The following is a 17,638-nucleotide window of genomic DNA, read 5'->3' as shown; positions in this document are numbered from 1 at the left end:
AGGACTGGCCTGCACAGAGTCTGGATCTCAACTCCATCCAACACCTTTGGGATGACCTGGAACGTTGACTGGGATCCAGGCCTTATCACCCAATATCAGTGTTGGACCTCGTTAATGCTCTCGTGGCTGAATGGGAGCAAATCCCTGCTGCCAGGTTCCAAAATCTTTTATAGCAGTAGATTCATGCCCATGATTTAGGAATGACATGTTTGGGTGTACTCTAGCCTTGCATAGCCAGACCTATCTCCACACTTTGCAGAAAGGTCTGGCTCAACCCATTATCATTCTGGAATAGGGCAAAAAACACTCTGGCTTGTTTGTTTTTCTTTAGACCAATCATAATTGCCTTGGGCAGCGCTAAGCCCAGGTAACACGCAGAGAGAGGAAGGGGAGGAGAATTCTGACTGAAATAGTCAGCCAATGGCAGATTTATCCCAACAGCCCACATCCAGTGAGTCAGATTAGGTGTCCTCATACTTCTTGATATTTCCAGTGCCTGGTTTGAATCCTGGTGTTAAATAGCTTTCATTTTCAGCTTTGTATGCATTTTATGCAAGTTTATGTTCCATTTTATGTGAATAAGCCTTTGAAATACAATTGAATGATGAAGCTTTTGTTCTTACCTCTTTAACACGTTTCTTAGAATTTAAAGTCTTGATGACTCCCAAGGTAGTTAACGATCCCATGTTATGTTTATGATGATCCATGATACTAACTGATGTATTATGACAAATGGCATTGATTTTAGCCAACAATAAATGCTGTAATGGTACAAAGCAAATGTGTATTAACATTATAGGGTTGGTTTTTGGGGGCGATTTTTGTCATTTTATTTAGCTGATTTAGAGTTTGTGCTGTGCAACGGGCTCTCGGTCGGCAAGCTAACCCAGAGAGGCCGGAGGTGATGGAGAGAGGCAGCAGGGGAACATAACGTGCAACGTTAGAGCCAGAATATTTTCACATCTAACTCAGTGGATTATAGATTTATTTTGACCAAAAAAAAAGAGTTGGTGATTGTTGGAACAGTGGGAAGACTTACGGAGACGGTTTTGTCACGCTTGAATGAAGTGTGTTTTATGATTAGTTCACAAGGCAATAAGTTGGTCTTAGTCTGGTGGAAGAGAGAAACTTGAATTCAGAAGGTATGCGGTTGTCTAATTAGGATAGTAGTTTTGTTAGTTTATTGATTAGACAAAAAAAGATCTAAGAGAGTTTGTGGAGCGTAGCAAACTCGCCGCTCGCACACATCTATGGGGGCTGTATCCGGCTCGCTGCACAAACACACCTGCGTGAATATCTGCAATCGCCAGTTGCTGGGCTGTGACTGGCTGAAAAAACTTGACATATAGCCCAACCCTAGTGTATAACTAACGAATGCTTTCTTCTAGCAAAGAGCAATGCAAGGCAGGGGTGGACAACTCTAACTGTAACCTGAGCTAAGGTAACGCTAGGTTTAGCCAGCAAGCTGTAACCTAGCTATAGGGCAGGGATCTGGCGTTGCCTCATAGCATTAGGTGATGAAGTAACTTGCAAACGGCAAGCTAGTTTGTATCATGGAGCCAATGGTCCAAATAAAATATAGGAATATTACAGACAGTAACGTTATTCTAAATATGACTGTAAATAAGTCTGGTGTATGTCACTTCACTTTTTTTGCTCGTTCGCCACTGGTGTCACTAAAAACGACTTTCTGAAAACTCTACACACGACCTTTAAGAATTAATCTTTGCTGACCACAAAAGTTGAAGGGTAAAAAACAATAAAGGAAAATAATTTACTAGTGTTGTTGTAGTGCATTATAAGGTATTTAGAGATTAAGTGTATAGCTTGTTTTATAATCAGGTTCCAGCAGGAAATAATTCATCACACTTTAACACACTTTTGTCACACTACATTTTAATTTCATTGTTTCACAAAGCAGTAATGACACAAATCAAATCAATCAAGGCAATTGTATAACAATATTTATTTTTTAGACACTTTTCAAATATCAGTGGAACTGTTGAAAATCCCCCTTTGGACATTTAAATTTTGTAAACTGCATTCAGTGAAATCCAGGAGTTATTATAGGTTTAAGCATTGTGATTTTTTTTCTGAACTTGTCTTGCACTTCAGTGACCATTTGCCAACATTGTACAGAATGCCTACGAACAAACCCCAGCCTACTAAATTCAACCAGATTTAATTCAATTTATGAGATTACTAGACCTGTTAATCATTGGTGGGTTTTTCCAATGTTTTCACAAAATGTATAACATGCAATATACATACGTAACATACAATATAAAAATGAGATGGATTATTTGTAATATGAATACACAGGATTTGCCTATCCAAAGTAACCGATTGCCATGAATTAAATAAATGCAATGGTTGTGGTCAGCGAAACCATGTTGTGTGGAAGATGTCAAGACCAGCCATAGGTCCTGGATCTCTACACCATCACAGAGGTCAGATTGAGGTCTCCGTCAATCTCCAGGGTGGTAATGTGTTGGACGGGGGTGAAACGATGCTTAAAGGTGTGTGTCTGCATCCCATTGGCCACAATCCTGAAGGAGTGCCTCTCACAACAGATAGTCAACTGAAAGAAAAAAAGGGCATTTTAAAATGACATATTTTGAAGACCCTCCCTGATAATAGTAAAACTTGCCATAGTGTCTTTTTTGATACTACCACTAGGAGCTGCCAAGGTTCCACACACACAGGGGCTTTAAGACATGTCAGGCTCTAGTGGGAAGCAGTGGACCACAAAAGAAAGTGATCCGACTTACTGAAACTTTGAATATTGATGGAAGAGACTACTACACTCGTGTACTGTTCTTGATTGTAGAAATATATACTCGGAAAAATCTGTTAAATAATGCTGTTTGCCAAACAACAAAATAAAGACCTGACCTCTTTGGTTGCTTCAAACAGGATTGCATCTGCTGTGAACCCATGAGAGTCAGAGTCCTTTATTTAATTTCGTTTTGCATTCTGAATCCACTTCAGACATTATTGGCAAATTTTTTTTTATTTTTTTTTTTAGAAAGTTTTGAATGGAAATCTGTGATTCCATGTCTTTTGTGCATCTACACTGACATTTAGTCTATAGCAAAAAATTGAGAACAGTCAGATGTCAGAATTCTAAATGATATATATATATATATATATATATATATATATATATATATATATATATATATATATATGAATATATGTATAAAACATTTGACTATGCTAAGTTTTGAGCGAGGAAAAGACAGGTTAAATTCTGGCTTTACTGGCAGCAGGATACAGTGAGCGCCAGGTTGCTTCCATCATTAAAATTTCAAGAATGGTGGTTCATAAGCACAAGTTCAAGCAGCAGACATTGGGGACAAAAAAAAAGCTACAGACGGCAGAAGGCAAACACAACTCTCCCCTGACCAGGATGACTGCCAACTCATTTGAATGTCACTCAACAACTGTAGGATGACATCAAGTGACCTACAAAAAGAATGGCAAATGGCAGCTGGTGTGAAGTGCCCGTCAAGGACAGTTCGAAACAGCCCCCAGCTGTTCTCGGAAGCCACTGTTGTATTAAATGCGGGCATATTACCAGTATCACTCCACCTACACCTGGTCAGTGTGTGCATTTGCAGTGGTACCGTGAAAGGCTGTCCCCGTTTGAAGGGAATTCCTCCACCACGCTCCTCTGTACCCCACTGCTCCCTCAGCTTGGCGTTTCGAACCACAGTGTTCTCGTTGAAACGTGGATTATAATGCAGAGCGATACCAGACTGATGGCTAAGATTCACATTGAACCTGAGGGGAAACAGAGGAAAGAGTGACTATAACATGAGCCTAGGGCTCCCGTATAAATGCTTTCACACTTTTACAACTAAAGGTCAGTTTACTAGTCACATGGACTACTACTTTGCAGGTGAAAACAGTTCTAAATTGTCTTCAGTGGTTTTGCAGGAGCTTTTTCAAGTCTAAGAAAACGTTCCTGATAATGAGATTCAGGGTTATGTAAGGCTGTGCTTGAAGACTGTGCTGCATTTTAACAGAAAATCTGCATCACAAACGGTAGTAATAAGTAGTAAGTAATTTTTACATCCTGCATTAGTGGCACAAATGTCACCAAGTCTGAAGCATAACTGTATAGTCTCTATGTAAATGATTCTCTGAAGAAATTAAACTTCCAGTGTTGGGCCCATTTTTGTTGTTCTTGGAGTTTGAGAGTTTCCTTCTCTGGGCAGCAACTTGAACTATAGTGTATCATTAGATAGCTTAATTGAATTTGAGAAACTGTGCTCGTCTTTAAAATGAGGAAACAGTGGTTATTTCCTGTTTGGGGAACAAAGCCTGCCACAGAAGAACTGAACAAAAGGTATAGTTCAAACACTGAGATTCATCCCGTCAGGCGTGGCATCTGCCCACTGAGGTTTATGCAGATAAAATACAGACTAGGGTTGTAAAATTCTGGGAATATTCAAAGTGGAAATTCATTGGAATTTATAGGAATAAACAAGAAACAATGGGAATAAAATGGAAAAATAGGGGTTATTTGTTCAGGCTGTATTTACCATGTCATATGCAGATAGAAACAAACCTTGTAAAATATCATAAGCAGACGTAATTCTAAACCCTTAGTTGAGTTGAACTTTAAGTAAATTAGTTGACTATGCACTCATTCATGAACAGAAAGTTCTTTGAGAACAAAAATCCCTTAATTTGCCAAATAAATCCATCTTAGTTAACTAATGGAGAAAGGTGCTTTCAAAATTCAAGCTGACAATGTGGGCTACGGGAAAACAAACAAATAATTTATAAAAGAAAGGTTTTGCAATGAAGAATGAATGGAGATTGTCACAGTCTGGTTCTCAGTCCCTCCCTCCAGATGCATTGCAGCTTCCTTGGACTCATTCATTGCCATTCTCCTTCCATCTCACTGGCAATCACCTCATTCCCCTCAGCTGAGTTTCCCCACCGACTCTCTCCCGTGTCCACTTTCCCTCATCAGCCACTCACCATTTATAACGGTCTATTTCCTTTGTTTCTTGCCAGATTGTTATTGTTTCTATGTGCTTCATGTCTAGGCTCTCTAGCCGCTGTTCTCTTTATGTGTTTACCTGCCTGCCTGCCTGGCTGGCAAGTTTTGACCTTTTGCCTGTTATTGGACTTTGGATTCCTGTCTGCTCCTTATTGGATTTCTTTGCCTGTGTTGGACTGCTTCTCCGGTTTTCGTAAGTCTTTGTACGTTGTGTGTAATAAATATCGCTGAACTGCACCAGATCCGCTTCTGCCGTCTGCATTTGGATTCTTCTTCTGTATTCCTGTTACCCTGCTTGCATGAAAGCATGCAGTCGTTTGGCTCAGACATGTGGTGGGAGAATGCACTGTGCCTGTGCACATGGTTATAATTTTACTGAATTCTGGGAATGGGATGCTGGAAAATTATCTGTACATGTGATGGAACAGTGCACTGCTAAATGCAGCGCATGGTTACAATTAAATTAAATGGTTATGCACTGGTAAAAAAAAAAGGCAGCTCTCCATGCACTGACAGTCAGGAGGGACAACACATTCTACAAGTACATTCTAAGGATAGATGTATGGACTAGGCTGCATGTACACACTAAGATCTACGGTCTAGGTACGGTCTAGACCTGCTCTTTTTGTAAAGTGTCATGAGATTACTTTTGTTGTGATTTGGCACTATATAAATAAAACTGAGTTGAATTTAATAGATATACAGTCTAGGCGCAGCTGTATAATCAAGGCACAGATGTGCGGTCTAAGTCCAATACAGTCTAGGTGCACATTTATAGTCTAAGGTCAAATGTTAGGTTGAGGGCCAGATGTACGGTTTAGGGGCAGATGTACGGTCTCTGTGTAGGTCAGGGGGGCAGAAATGGGCTACCATCTGTCATGCAGAGTGTGCCGGTTAATATTGCAGCCAAATTTGCACCAGGTAATTTCAGCTTTTCTCTGGTTGAAGTTGTCCAGGTGAGTACAAACAACTAGAGTAGTTATTGGCTGGCCTTCCGTGCCAGTTCGTCTTTATCCTCTGTGTCAAGCATCCCAGCGATTTCCTTGTGTTAGTGCGTTTTGGTTACTTGGTTTTTGACCTCGACTACGCCTCTGCCTATTCCCATACTGGATTTTTCTGCATGGTCTGACTGCCTTCCTGTGTACCAAACCCTTCCTGCCTTAAGTAAAGACTAAATTTACTTACAAAACCCTGCCTGTGTTGAGTCATGCGTCTGAGTCCTTTTCCTTGTGTTACCAGTCGTTACATGGGGCTAAATATATGGTTAGTTGTATTGTATTGTCTTTTACTGGGTTTAATTTTATTCCTCATTTTCTTAACTACTCTACATGCAAAGTCCTCAGCGTTGAGGCGTGAAGTTATGCTGTTTAATTTCTATAATGTAGGTTTAATAGTGAAATCCAGCAACAATCAGAAAGTAAATCAGACCTTGAGGCATTGGGGTGAACAGTCCCCTGGATAGTGATGGTCCTGCCAGGTTGAAGTCCACCACTGATCATGGTTCTGTATGGAACAGCCTGTACAGAGACGAAATCGGAAAATTAATTCTACAAATACACTCATAATCCCTGATACTGTTTTAATCTATGAGTATCACTAATTTACAAACCAAGCACCATAAAACTGCTGCTGAAAGAGCTAATGAAATACACTTGCTGTGACATCACTAAATAGGGTGTGGCCAGAAAAGCTTCAAAGTTCAAATCTGCAGAGAGCAGTGCAGCAGCAGTTGCTTTTTACATTTTTATATAACGTGATCCGTTACAGAAAAGATTAAAGTGTTAAAGGCTCTAGTGTGATACCCAGAGGAGGAGGGAGCTGCCTTTTACAGGTAATGGTAGTTTGAGTAAGAATACGACAAGACACACTGCTTTTTAAAAACTTGCTATTTTATAGCGATCTACAATAATCTAAATATTCTGCAGGCCTATGTCAAACAGGTGTCCAGGCTGACAGTTGGCACCATCACAACGTGACCAAACTAAGACACATCTGGGATGTTTGATGTTACTTAAGACTTTTTCACTTTTTTTTTTTTTTTTAATGGGCCAATTAAATTAAAAGCCCAGCGTATACACAGGCAAAAACACAGCATATAGCTGATAGCCCTATAAATGTTTAAAGGTTAGATTAGTGTTTTGGAAGCGATACATTGGTCATAAAAGTCTGTCAGAACCACGGACACCTTCAGGAGGGGAGAGAGGGGGACAGAGAGGTTCTTTTTGAAGTTCACACATTTTCACCTCTCTTCAGGTGATCACTTTGAATAGAAGGTAGTAGCGGACATCATTACAGAAGTTCCAAGAAACTACTGTAAATCTGGGAAACATACTGAACAAACCATGGCCTAGACATGAAACATGACTCTGCAGTATACTGCACACATTGGTTTATGTGTGAATGTGTTCTTGTGAAGGAAGTACCACGTTGCACTACCAGTATGCTTCTTCACAACTGCAACTTCAAAAAAAACCCTGGGGGGCTGTGTCTGACAATTTCTGTAAGTTTCTAGCTGTCTTTTTCCATTCTCAACACAACTATTTGTCACTTTTTATGTGAACATCTGAAAGCAGTGCTATGAATGCTTTCAGGAGAGACTGTCTGAAGATCTGCACCATATCCCCCATATTTAAACAATACTGCATCTCCTCTATGACTGGCTTTTCACTCCACTTTCCAGTGTGACCAACCCAAACCGTATGTTCGATTTATATACTATGACAATTATTATGTAGTACTGTATAGAATTGGTACGTAGTATAAATTTGGGACCCAGCTATACTTATAGGTACACAGAACAAATTAAACCAAAACTATCTACATGGTCAGATACCACTAAAGCTGTTTTGCTCTCTACATGGACTGTTTACCTGCATGCAACCAAAGCCCGCTTAAACATGATACTACACAATACTGCTCGGACTACAAACAGAAACCAGAACGCTACAGACACCAAAAAACTTGTCCCTTGCCAACAGATTCTGCATTCATATGATGTACTGTATATTAGTAGAACTGTAACCCCACCCTGCCTGATACTCACAGGCACTGCAGGAGGAAATCCTGGCTGCGAGGGGAAGCCAGGCTGTGTGGGGAATCCAAGCTGAGGTGGAAACGCTGGACAAGGGAAGGCAGCCTGGGTGGGATAGGCTACAGGTGAAGCAAACGCAGGCTGAGCAGGAAATGCCGGCTGTCCAGGGAACTAAACACAAAGAAAATGTAATTGAATTTAATCTCATTCACCTTTCTGTAATATACTCATATACTCTTCATGTCAATTTATCTATGAGGTTTGGGATTATTTGTAACGACAGCATCAACATCCAGTACAGTATCCAACACAGTTAATGCGATACTGTTTTTTGCTTGAATTCTGGTAACATCCTTACCATAGAGTTCTGGAAGGCAATGGAGGAAATTTTTACATTCCCGCCTACTGAGATGGTGTCCACTCTGTGAAATGGGATACGATGTCTGTACTCCATAAAGTGGCAGCCATTGACGTTCAGCTGGAGAGAAAAAATATGGAATTAAAATAGTGTCTAATTTCTGAGCACAGAAAGAAATGATTACCATGCAAAGAAAGTCTGAAAAGAAGAATAACCTGAAAAATCAATTTTTGATTTGCTGAAATCGAGGCTCATTCTAACACTGTCAGGTTGAGCGAGAGTGCAGAAAAACTTTGCGTGATAATAATTTCTGTGTAAAATTATGTGCAGGCAAAAGAAAACAAATCTGTGCTGAAAATGACCTCTTCTGCACTCACAAAAGAGACCCAAAAGTAATTCCATAAAGAAGCAGGATTTGTAGACATGGTGAAATAACATCTGCCTGAATTACATTTCTAGAGTTGTGTGCGTTTGTCAGAATATTACTCTGACCAAAATGAGAAGCTCATTTTCAGATTCTTAGCAATTTTGGCCTTACAGACCTGGTAGGAATCATAGGAGACTGTGATGAGCAGGCTGAAGGTAGAGTCAGCAGGGAACGGAGAATTGTGCTTCCTCTCTTCAGTGCCCCAGCTGCCACACTGGAAGGTGTTGGCAACCACATAACCAGGGTCATACCGTGGGTTAATGTGGAGAGCAATATCTGCATTGGTGCTGGAACCACACTGTAAATTCACATGGAACCTGGAAAAAAACAGAAGTCATTGCAAATCCTGCATTGAAAGTGTGACTTTACTATAAGGTGGGAAACAATTACAAAAATAATCCCCAAATGATGAACAGTGGCAAATTGCCTTAAGGTACTGTGGAGTCGCGATGGAGCAATGTTTTGATAAGAGGATCCATGTCATATTTGTATTTGTTATTCTACATGATGAAGGCACATGTATGTGCAAAAGCAAGTGGTTGGTCACATAAGCAACTGAGCAAACACCATGTGCTGATAAAGACAGAAGGGGATAACAAATGTATTCAGCATGTAGCCAGGTGAAAAAAATAAAAAAAATAAATGCAGGGTCATAAAGACATAGATTAAAGCTTTGTTCATTTAAATAAAGTCTACAATTTAATGAGGGTAAATTGCAGTGATTAGGGTTTGTTAATCTAAATAAAGGTTTACACTCAGTAGGCTAAAATGCATTGATAACACTTGATAACGCCGATAAAGTTTTACCACATAATCAAGTTAGGTTGGGAGGTACAAGCATGTGCTAAGAACAATCTACACTGTTGTTGTGTTGTGTATACGGTATCAGGTAGTTAATTGGCCACATTCCGTGTGTCAATCAGGGAAACAAGGTTTTTATGGTTGGGGAAAGAAGGAGTCTCCACTCTCATGGTTTGAGAGATAAAAGTTAGAAGTTTACAGGTTAGAAAACCTGCTAATTTACACTGGCTGCTGTTTTCGGGATGTTTGGATTAAACACCTCTTGGTTGGACTGTGTGTCGAGGGGGTCGTTTGGAGGAATTGGACAGCTGTGTGATGGAGTAACGGTTTTGGAGCGTTTTGGACTGCTTGGACTGTGTTGAACTGGCTGCTCAGTTTGAGTGAAGAGGGATTCTTTCCCAGGCACAACACACCCAAGCAACATTCAGGCCAGCATCTTTTGTTGTTTTGTGCCCATGAGTAACAGTGTGTGGGCCCACATTGGTATTGTGAATTATTATTATTAGTTATATTTTTCTATTCCGAGCAAATTTGTAAAGTTACCGTATTGGAGAGAGTAAAGCACCTCGGCTTACTCATAAATTTGGTAATCACCAACGACTGAATCGAATCAGTGAATACTTACAGCACCTTGGTGTTGCTGTGTTGATTTACATTTCTCGTTAATAACGATTTTAAAAGGTGTGTTGTGTATTTTGTCATTAAAAAAACCCTTTACCTATTGTTTTCACCAGTGGCGAGCCGTGCATTTCACACCTAGGCCTTCAGTGATGTCCTACACTGAATGAATCCACCTCTTAATACCATCATTATGACGCCATGGCTCTCAAAACCATATATTTATACAGAAACAAACAGTCGAGTACAACTACTTTATTTCCGGAGCATTTAAAATCAATACACCCGTATTAACAATTAAGAGTAGTAAAGTAAAAGTTATATGTTCGCTTGGATACTGTCACAACTTAAAAATAAAAGGCAATCAGTCTACAAAGTTTTAAGTCCACTAAACAGCACATTGTCGCACCCGCAAAGCAGTTTTCTTCTCCTCCTTCAGCCATTGTGGGTTGAAAAAAAAACAGCGAAATTAACGCGAATTAAGTAGTTTTAGCTCGTTCGAGTCGCTAACGGGACATCAGCTTCTATTTGGTTAACTGCACTCTAATAGCGCTGCCTCTCACTAGTGCGTATCCAATCAGAGAACGTGAACGTGTCACGTTCAACGTGATACCTGCTAGCTGGCCCTGATGTCGCCAACTCGAAATCTGATTGGTTATCACAATCTGTCTGTTTCAGTTCATTTAAGTGTACAGGCGCCCCCACTGTTAATTCTGAAGGCCTCGGGAAGATTTCTTGGAGCCTGGCAACACATGACAGCTGAAATATGATTGGATGAAAGCTCTAACATAAATATACAATGCTGGAAGCAGCGCAACCAAGAGGAAAGCTATGAAATGAAGAGAAAAGACTGAGGAATAATTTAATACATATTTATGAAAAAATCAAAATGAAATTTATGTTCTGATGATGTTTAGGCCAGCAGAGAAGGCCTTGCTGGCCCTGACGGCTCACCACTGGTTTTCACTTAATACAGTATATTGTAACATCATGTTGCTATCCAACATAACCAAACACCATTGTTTCCTTTAATGCAATGTCTGGGTTTTATTTCCTAATATAGGGTAAGCCAAGTTATTTTCACAGTATAGTATCAAAGTAAGTAACAACCAACTGAGGGCCCCCAACTTTTAGGTAATTAGGATGGGGGTGCTACAAACATGTTTGTTATGCCTCAACAATGAATTGATTTTCAAAAGCACTTTGGGAACCATTTACCATTAACATTTACAAAATCACAAATAAATAACACTAACAAGGGCCTTTTTAATCATAAGGATATTCTTTAATGATAAGGACAGGTCTAAAGATTAACCAATATTTGAAAAAAAAAAAAATTGGCTCAATTGAAAACGAATGGAATTCATTAAGCATGATGTGTCCTAATGTTAAATAAACACCTTAACCTGACAACATAAGCATAAAGGTAGTATTTTTCCCCATTGCGAGAAAAAGACACACAATCCCTACTTTAAGATGACAAAGCATGCCTCTATGGAAATGGCCAAAACAGAAAACATATCTAATCCACCCTTCCCAGGTGACAGGATTCCTGGGCATGGTTATGGACTCCAGGAGGACGACCGTTGTACTGACTCCTGAGAGGCAGCAAGGCCTTCAAAGCCTACCCCTCCTATTTCCAGCGGCACTCTCAGTTCGACTCGGGAGTGGGGCTCTGCCTTTGCCTCATGTGCTTTATACCTGGGAGCCAATTGTCCTGTCTCAGTCCAATTTATACACAAGGTGAGACCGAGGTAAGGTCCACACAACAGGTGGGCATAGACTAAAGTTTTTTCAGTGCTATATTATTCATATCTTCATAGATCTAACCTCTTGATTTTGCTCTTCAGATGTGCACCAGATTGGTGCATTAACTTTAAAATGTACAAAATTTCTTCCAGGGAACATGCCCCTGGACCCCACTAAAGTTCCACCCACCACAGTTCCATAAAATCCTGTGGGAAACACTGCACAGATGGTCTTGACACATGTGACAAAGTGGGTGAGAACTCTTATAGGTTCATCTTACGCGTTACATTATCATTTCTACATGTGTCCATTTTGTTATGACTTACCATTGCTTTTGTAACATTGCATCACTTACTATCCTGGGTTTGTTTGCGTTAGCATTTGGTTACAGTCCACATCAAAGCACTTTAAAGCAAACACACACTCATACGTTAGTGTCAGTTACCTTTAGCAAGTTGCAAGTTTGAACATGGTTGAATTGTTTGTCCCTTTGTTCATACTTACCACTGTTCCTTTTTTTAGACCCATCATGCAGGACTATTGTTAGGGAGGGGGCTGCCCAGCATTTCCTCATTTTTATGGTGCTGGTGATGTCATGGCTGACATCATTGGGCTAAACCAATTGGAGGGGTTTTCTTTTCTGTCGAAAGGTTTTCTTTTGTTTCTCTTACACATTCAAAATAATGTGTAGTAATTATTTACCATTAAAGAGCCATTCAGTAAGGTCAATGAGCTGAGGTGTAAGCCCATGAATGGTATTTGATTTCCTGATTATAAGTTTACTGTGTAGTTCAACCCACTTTGCTTTGGTGCTGGCTGAAGCAGCCTTGGTGTAAATTGAACACCCTATATATAGTCAGTTTGGGTTTTTGCTGGGGGAGAGACAGTTGAGGCTGTGCTGCCAGTCACACGTGCTGTTAGGTTGAGTTGCTATGAGCTCATTTTCTTAGTTTTCTTTGTATTTTTTTCTATTTCTTTTTTTGGTTGCATGTAAAATGGAGAGCACTATAAATAAATATTCACCTCTGGGAACTCTTCATGTCTGCCTACCTATCACCTTTCTTGACACTTGAGCCAAACTATTTTACAATACAATAGAGAACGTATGTTTGCATGTTCTAAAATTCCATTTTGACAAAACCACACAGACTGTTTCACTGTGGCACTGCTCATGGATGGGAAGTTTGGGATGTGTATTTTATTTGCACATTACTCAAGTTACCTGATCTGTGTGCTCCATGGTGTTGTATTTGTTTTGTTTTTTTGGTTTTTTTATTTTGTATGTTTGTTAACTGTCTGTTTTCTGTCTCTGATGTGGTGTGAAAGCAATATTATGCAACTATTTAGCAAAATGTTAGCAAAGTTGTCGAGTTTTTGCTCATAAGTCAAGTCAGCCTACCAAATCCAAATCCTTCAGCTTGTCAACAAACGCACATGAACATCTGTCCATGAGGGTGAATTGCACTGTGAAAACTGCTGGGGCATCAAGTGAGAAATAGAGGAAAGCGAAGCTGAATGATGATGAACAGGGTAGTCTGACCTGTTGGCTCCAGGCAGAACTTGTCCACTGATGCTGATGGACTTCCCCTCCTGCAGACCACCGTGGATTGATCCTGTGAAGGGGATTCTCTAGAAAGGACAGGACTTAACATGTAAATAGCTGCTTTTCATTCTAACTGCTAATATACTTGTTATTGCTGGTGAACTAGTCCTTTTTAGTCCATCCCTATACTTCAAATAGATGATTAGATTGGGAAAGGTTTCCTATAATATGGAAATGGGTCAATTTGGTTCCTACTGTACATACAGTAGTCTAAGCCTAAATTATATTACCTATATTTTGGTTTATGTACACCTGTACAAACAAATATCATAATTTATGAAAGAAGGTTTTATAGATCTTCATTAAAAACTACACTAACTACAGCCAAGTCTAATACAGAGACGCCAACCACTAGTGATGGGTCATGCGCACAAGCATCGGCTCTGAGAGCCGGCTCTTTGTAGTGAATCAGAAGAGCCGGCTCGCATCGAGTGAGAGCCGGCTCCCAGTTTTTTTCCATTCGCTGCTTAGGTTTCACTTTCAGTGCTCAGTCCCAGCTCTGGTTACGACAGAGCTTTGTTATGATTGGCCAGCATGGCGACCAGCATACGGCATTCACGTGAGAATCAAGGATGTGTAAACAGAGAGGGGGGCGGGGCAGACACTCCACTTGACTCCACTGCAAGTGAAGAGAGAGACAGAGCGGTGAGGACTGAGGAGCGTGTGTGCGTCTTGCATTGTCATGTAGTTTAACTATGAGTGACACTAGAAAGCGAAGCAGCATCTGGCTGCAGTTTAAAGATATTGGGAACAACAGGGCAGATACTCACGGAGAGGCGAAATCGTATCAGCCCATCCAAGCTGAGGCATCTGATCTTCCTGAATGCCAACCTGCCCTGAGGACTAATGCTGTTTGCTATAGTTTGGTTCTGGTTTTGGTTCTGTTCTGTGGATTTGTTTGAAGTTTTTTTGTTCATTTGTCCAATAAAAAAGTTTAATTGAGGACATTATTAATGTTAGCTTGAGTTTGGTTCTTTTCTGTGGATTTGTTTGAAGTTTATTGTTAATTTGTGAAATAAAAAAGTTTAATTGAAATAAACAAATGTAAGAGTGGTTTTGTCACAGAATAAATGCACAGAATTAGGCAATTATAAGGTCTCTCATAAAAACACTGAAAGCAAAAGGGTTTTCAACACATAAACCATGATTTTTTTGCAAAGTTAAGGTAAAATATAGGCTACAAAAGATCCTAAATAAAGAGCCGTTCGGGAGTCGGAAGAGCCGGCTCTTCTTTGGGAGCCGAGTCAAAAGAGCCGGCTCTCAGAAAAGAGCCGAACTTCCCATCACTACCAACCACTGCCATTTTGTTAGGGAAGAATTTTGTTACCAAGTTAATCAATTCACTAATGAACTTCACATAAACCCCAGAATTGTGGGGAAAAAATGCAAATGAAATAAAATGAAATGAAATTACTGGTTATGGATCCTCTAATTCATCCTTAGTATAATTCATTTGGATAGTTTCATCTGCTCTTGCATCTACAGATATAAACATGGCTTGCCAGCTAAGCTGCTGCTTATAGATCATGTGGCCTGGTTCCTAAATGCCTCATGTTCCTAAACCATTTTGGAATAACTTTTTCAACTCTTTCATAACATTTTGACGTCTGTCTATTTTGTTTCATTATTATCATTGTGCGTTTTAATATCTTTACCTTTATACCTACTGCAATTGTTGAATCGTTATTAGTCTCCTGATTCTCCTCTGGTATTCTTGACAAATGTAATGTCTCTTTGGGTTCATTCCTTGTCAAAATCAAGGCATTTATTTAGTGCATTTTATTTAAATAAGTTTTTTCCCCAGAATAAAAGGTTTTACTTTTCAGTACACCACATTACTGAGCCCACAGTATGGAAACTGTATGGCTCTGAGAGAATCCCTGTTCTAAATTCATCCCCAGAATTGCAAGACCAGCTGGAATTAGCAGTTAATCGGTTATAGCTTCTTCTAAAAGTCAATATAGTCTTTACTCTAAGGCTGACAAACAGTGACAACACAAGATTCCATTTAAGGCGTGTATTGTCTCTCAATATGTGATTAAACAATACCTATATTTATTTAAACAATCTTTTTAAAATGACATGCATACTGTATATCATGGGTCACTAACGGACCCAGACGCCGTCCTATACGGACCCGGACCTATAATCAATAAATTATTAAGGGATTTTAAATTTTGACGGGGCGCTTCCATTTTAACCGGCGCAGCTTTTCTAGTCTTTGCGGCACTGGTTTAGCGGCTCAAGAAACTCACAGACCAATTGCATACGTGTTACGTCAGCCCACGTGATGCTACTCGGCCAATCAAATCTCATTCCAGGCGATAAACATTGCGACTCTGAATACAGACAGACGAGAGGTGAGAGGCGAGTGACAGATAATAAGACGAGTGAACGACACAGGGAGAGAAGACGGAGAGACGAGTGAGCGGGAGGGAGAGAAGACACATTATGCGAAATTGGTTGAGACTGTTAAGTCAAGATGTGAAACAGTTAACAAAGAAAAAGGGAAACTCAAGCTGTTGCTACACTTTTTGTTTTTCTAAAATTTAGCACTTTATTTTAAGATGCACAATTTTTCAAAAGCTATTTTATTTATTTTCTCTATTTTATTTTTAAATGCAGCCCTTCTTTTAGTTAATGAGAGAAGGACATTATACATATCTACAGTATTATATATCTGTATAGTTCAATGTTAAATGACAATAAATATGGTCAAAATGTTTTTGAATTGTACTTTCTATATTTGATTTGACAGTCAGATGTTGATTACATGCAGACGCTGATACAACTACTAGGCTACTTCAATTTATATCACACTAAATCACAACGCAAGTTAGACATTATGATGTTCCGGACCTTTGCTTGAGGAAATTTTCTCTAACTGGACCTCTTCGAACTTTAGTTGAATACCCCTGCAGTATATTCTACATAATAAATAAAATAATAAAATTGATTGAATCTGATTTTGGGTTTTTTCCCCAGTTAATTGAAATTAGAATTTGGTAGTACAATGCGCATCAGTTTCAATTTCCATTTAATCCACATTTTGCCTATTTTCGACCCAACACGACCACTTCGGCACGACCTCCTTTCAGTTAGGAAACACGACCCCACTTACTTTGCTAGCAGTTACAGCCAAATTCAGATTCAGGAAGCCACAGTCAAACTCTTCGTAGACTTGATTCACACTGCTGCCTTATTATTAAGTTTGTTAACACGTAGAGAACGCACAATTAAGTTGAAATAGCTCTGAAATAAGTGTTGTTTGGTGTATTGAGCGTCAGACGATTTTAAGAGCAGATGTTGATGATGCGTAAAATATTGTGCACGTCTTGTTCTCCTGCGGACAACTTTGCCGATCAGCGGGGAAATCTTAAATTATCGGAATTTCCAAGCTAGTTGGGCAACACCAGCAAGTAACGGGACGGACCTGAAACAACCGCGCGCTCAACGATCACCGTTTCTCAGGAAAATAAAAACTCGAAAAGATACACACATTTTAATTACTTACTGGTCTATAAAAAGGTGACTGCTGATTAAAAGCCATTGTCCGATGTGAATTGTTCAGGTTTGTTGAGCTGCAGGAAGTGTGCTCTGGACTCTGAGACTGATGCAAAATGGGAAGTTTACAGTAAATTACCCGTTTAATCCGCAGATAGGTTTCGATTTCACAACAGTAGGCGGTGTTTAAACGACAACCCTATCAATAAAGTTTTTTTTTTTTTTTTTACAATTTTCACAGTGTAATTGTATTCCTTACTGCATGCAAATGTTTATTTAAATGCATTAAACTCTAAATCGTACATGTATAACTAAATAGATGTTGGTCTTCCCATCAATTCTTAGAAATATGAATTGCTTCCATGTTCCTTTTTACTTAAATTGTACTATTTTTATTCCCTGCTCGGGCTGTTAGGTTTTAAACAGGTGTGAAGTGCTTTTCATAGACAGAAAATTTGTCAAATGTGGAATAACATTTTTCCTGAGTTTACCTTTGATGTATGATTGATTAGTTGATTAGCTTGTGCATT

General features: G+C 39.5%; 1 protein-coding gene across 1 annotated transcript; it reads right to left on the bottom strand.

Moving 5' to 3' along the window:
• Positions 1–1,888: 1,888 nt before the first annotated feature.
• On the bottom strand, positions 1,889–17,206 carry LOC139284970 (galectin-9-like). Its single transcript, XM_070905373.1, has 8 exons — positions 17,119–17,206; positions 13,542–13,630; positions 8,949–9,150; positions 8,407–8,526; positions 8,061–8,219; positions 6,446–6,534; positions 3,630–3,786; positions 1,889–2,581 (listed from the first exon to the last, which is right to left on the bottom strand). Exons 1-8 carry the CDS (start codon positions 17,152–17,154, stop codon positions 2,435–2,437), a joined length of 999 nt encoding a protein of 332 aa, XP_070761474.1. The 5' UTR covers positions 17,155–17,206; the 3' UTR covers positions 1,889–2,434.
• Positions 17,207–17,638: the final 432 nt, after the last annotated feature.

The sequence above is a fragment of the Enoplosus armatus genome, chromosome 5 (assembly GCF_043641665.1).
Source record: "Enoplosus armatus isolate fEnoArm2 chromosome 5, fEnoArm2.hap1, whole genome shotgun sequence".
In the NCBI taxonomy this organism is placed as follows: Eukaryota; Metazoa; Chordata; class Actinopteri; order Centrarchiformes; family Enoplosidae; genus Enoplosus; species Enoplosus armatus.
The sequence above is the reverse complement of the archived record's forward strand: the minus strand, read 5'-3'. Positions and strand labels throughout refer to the sequence as shown.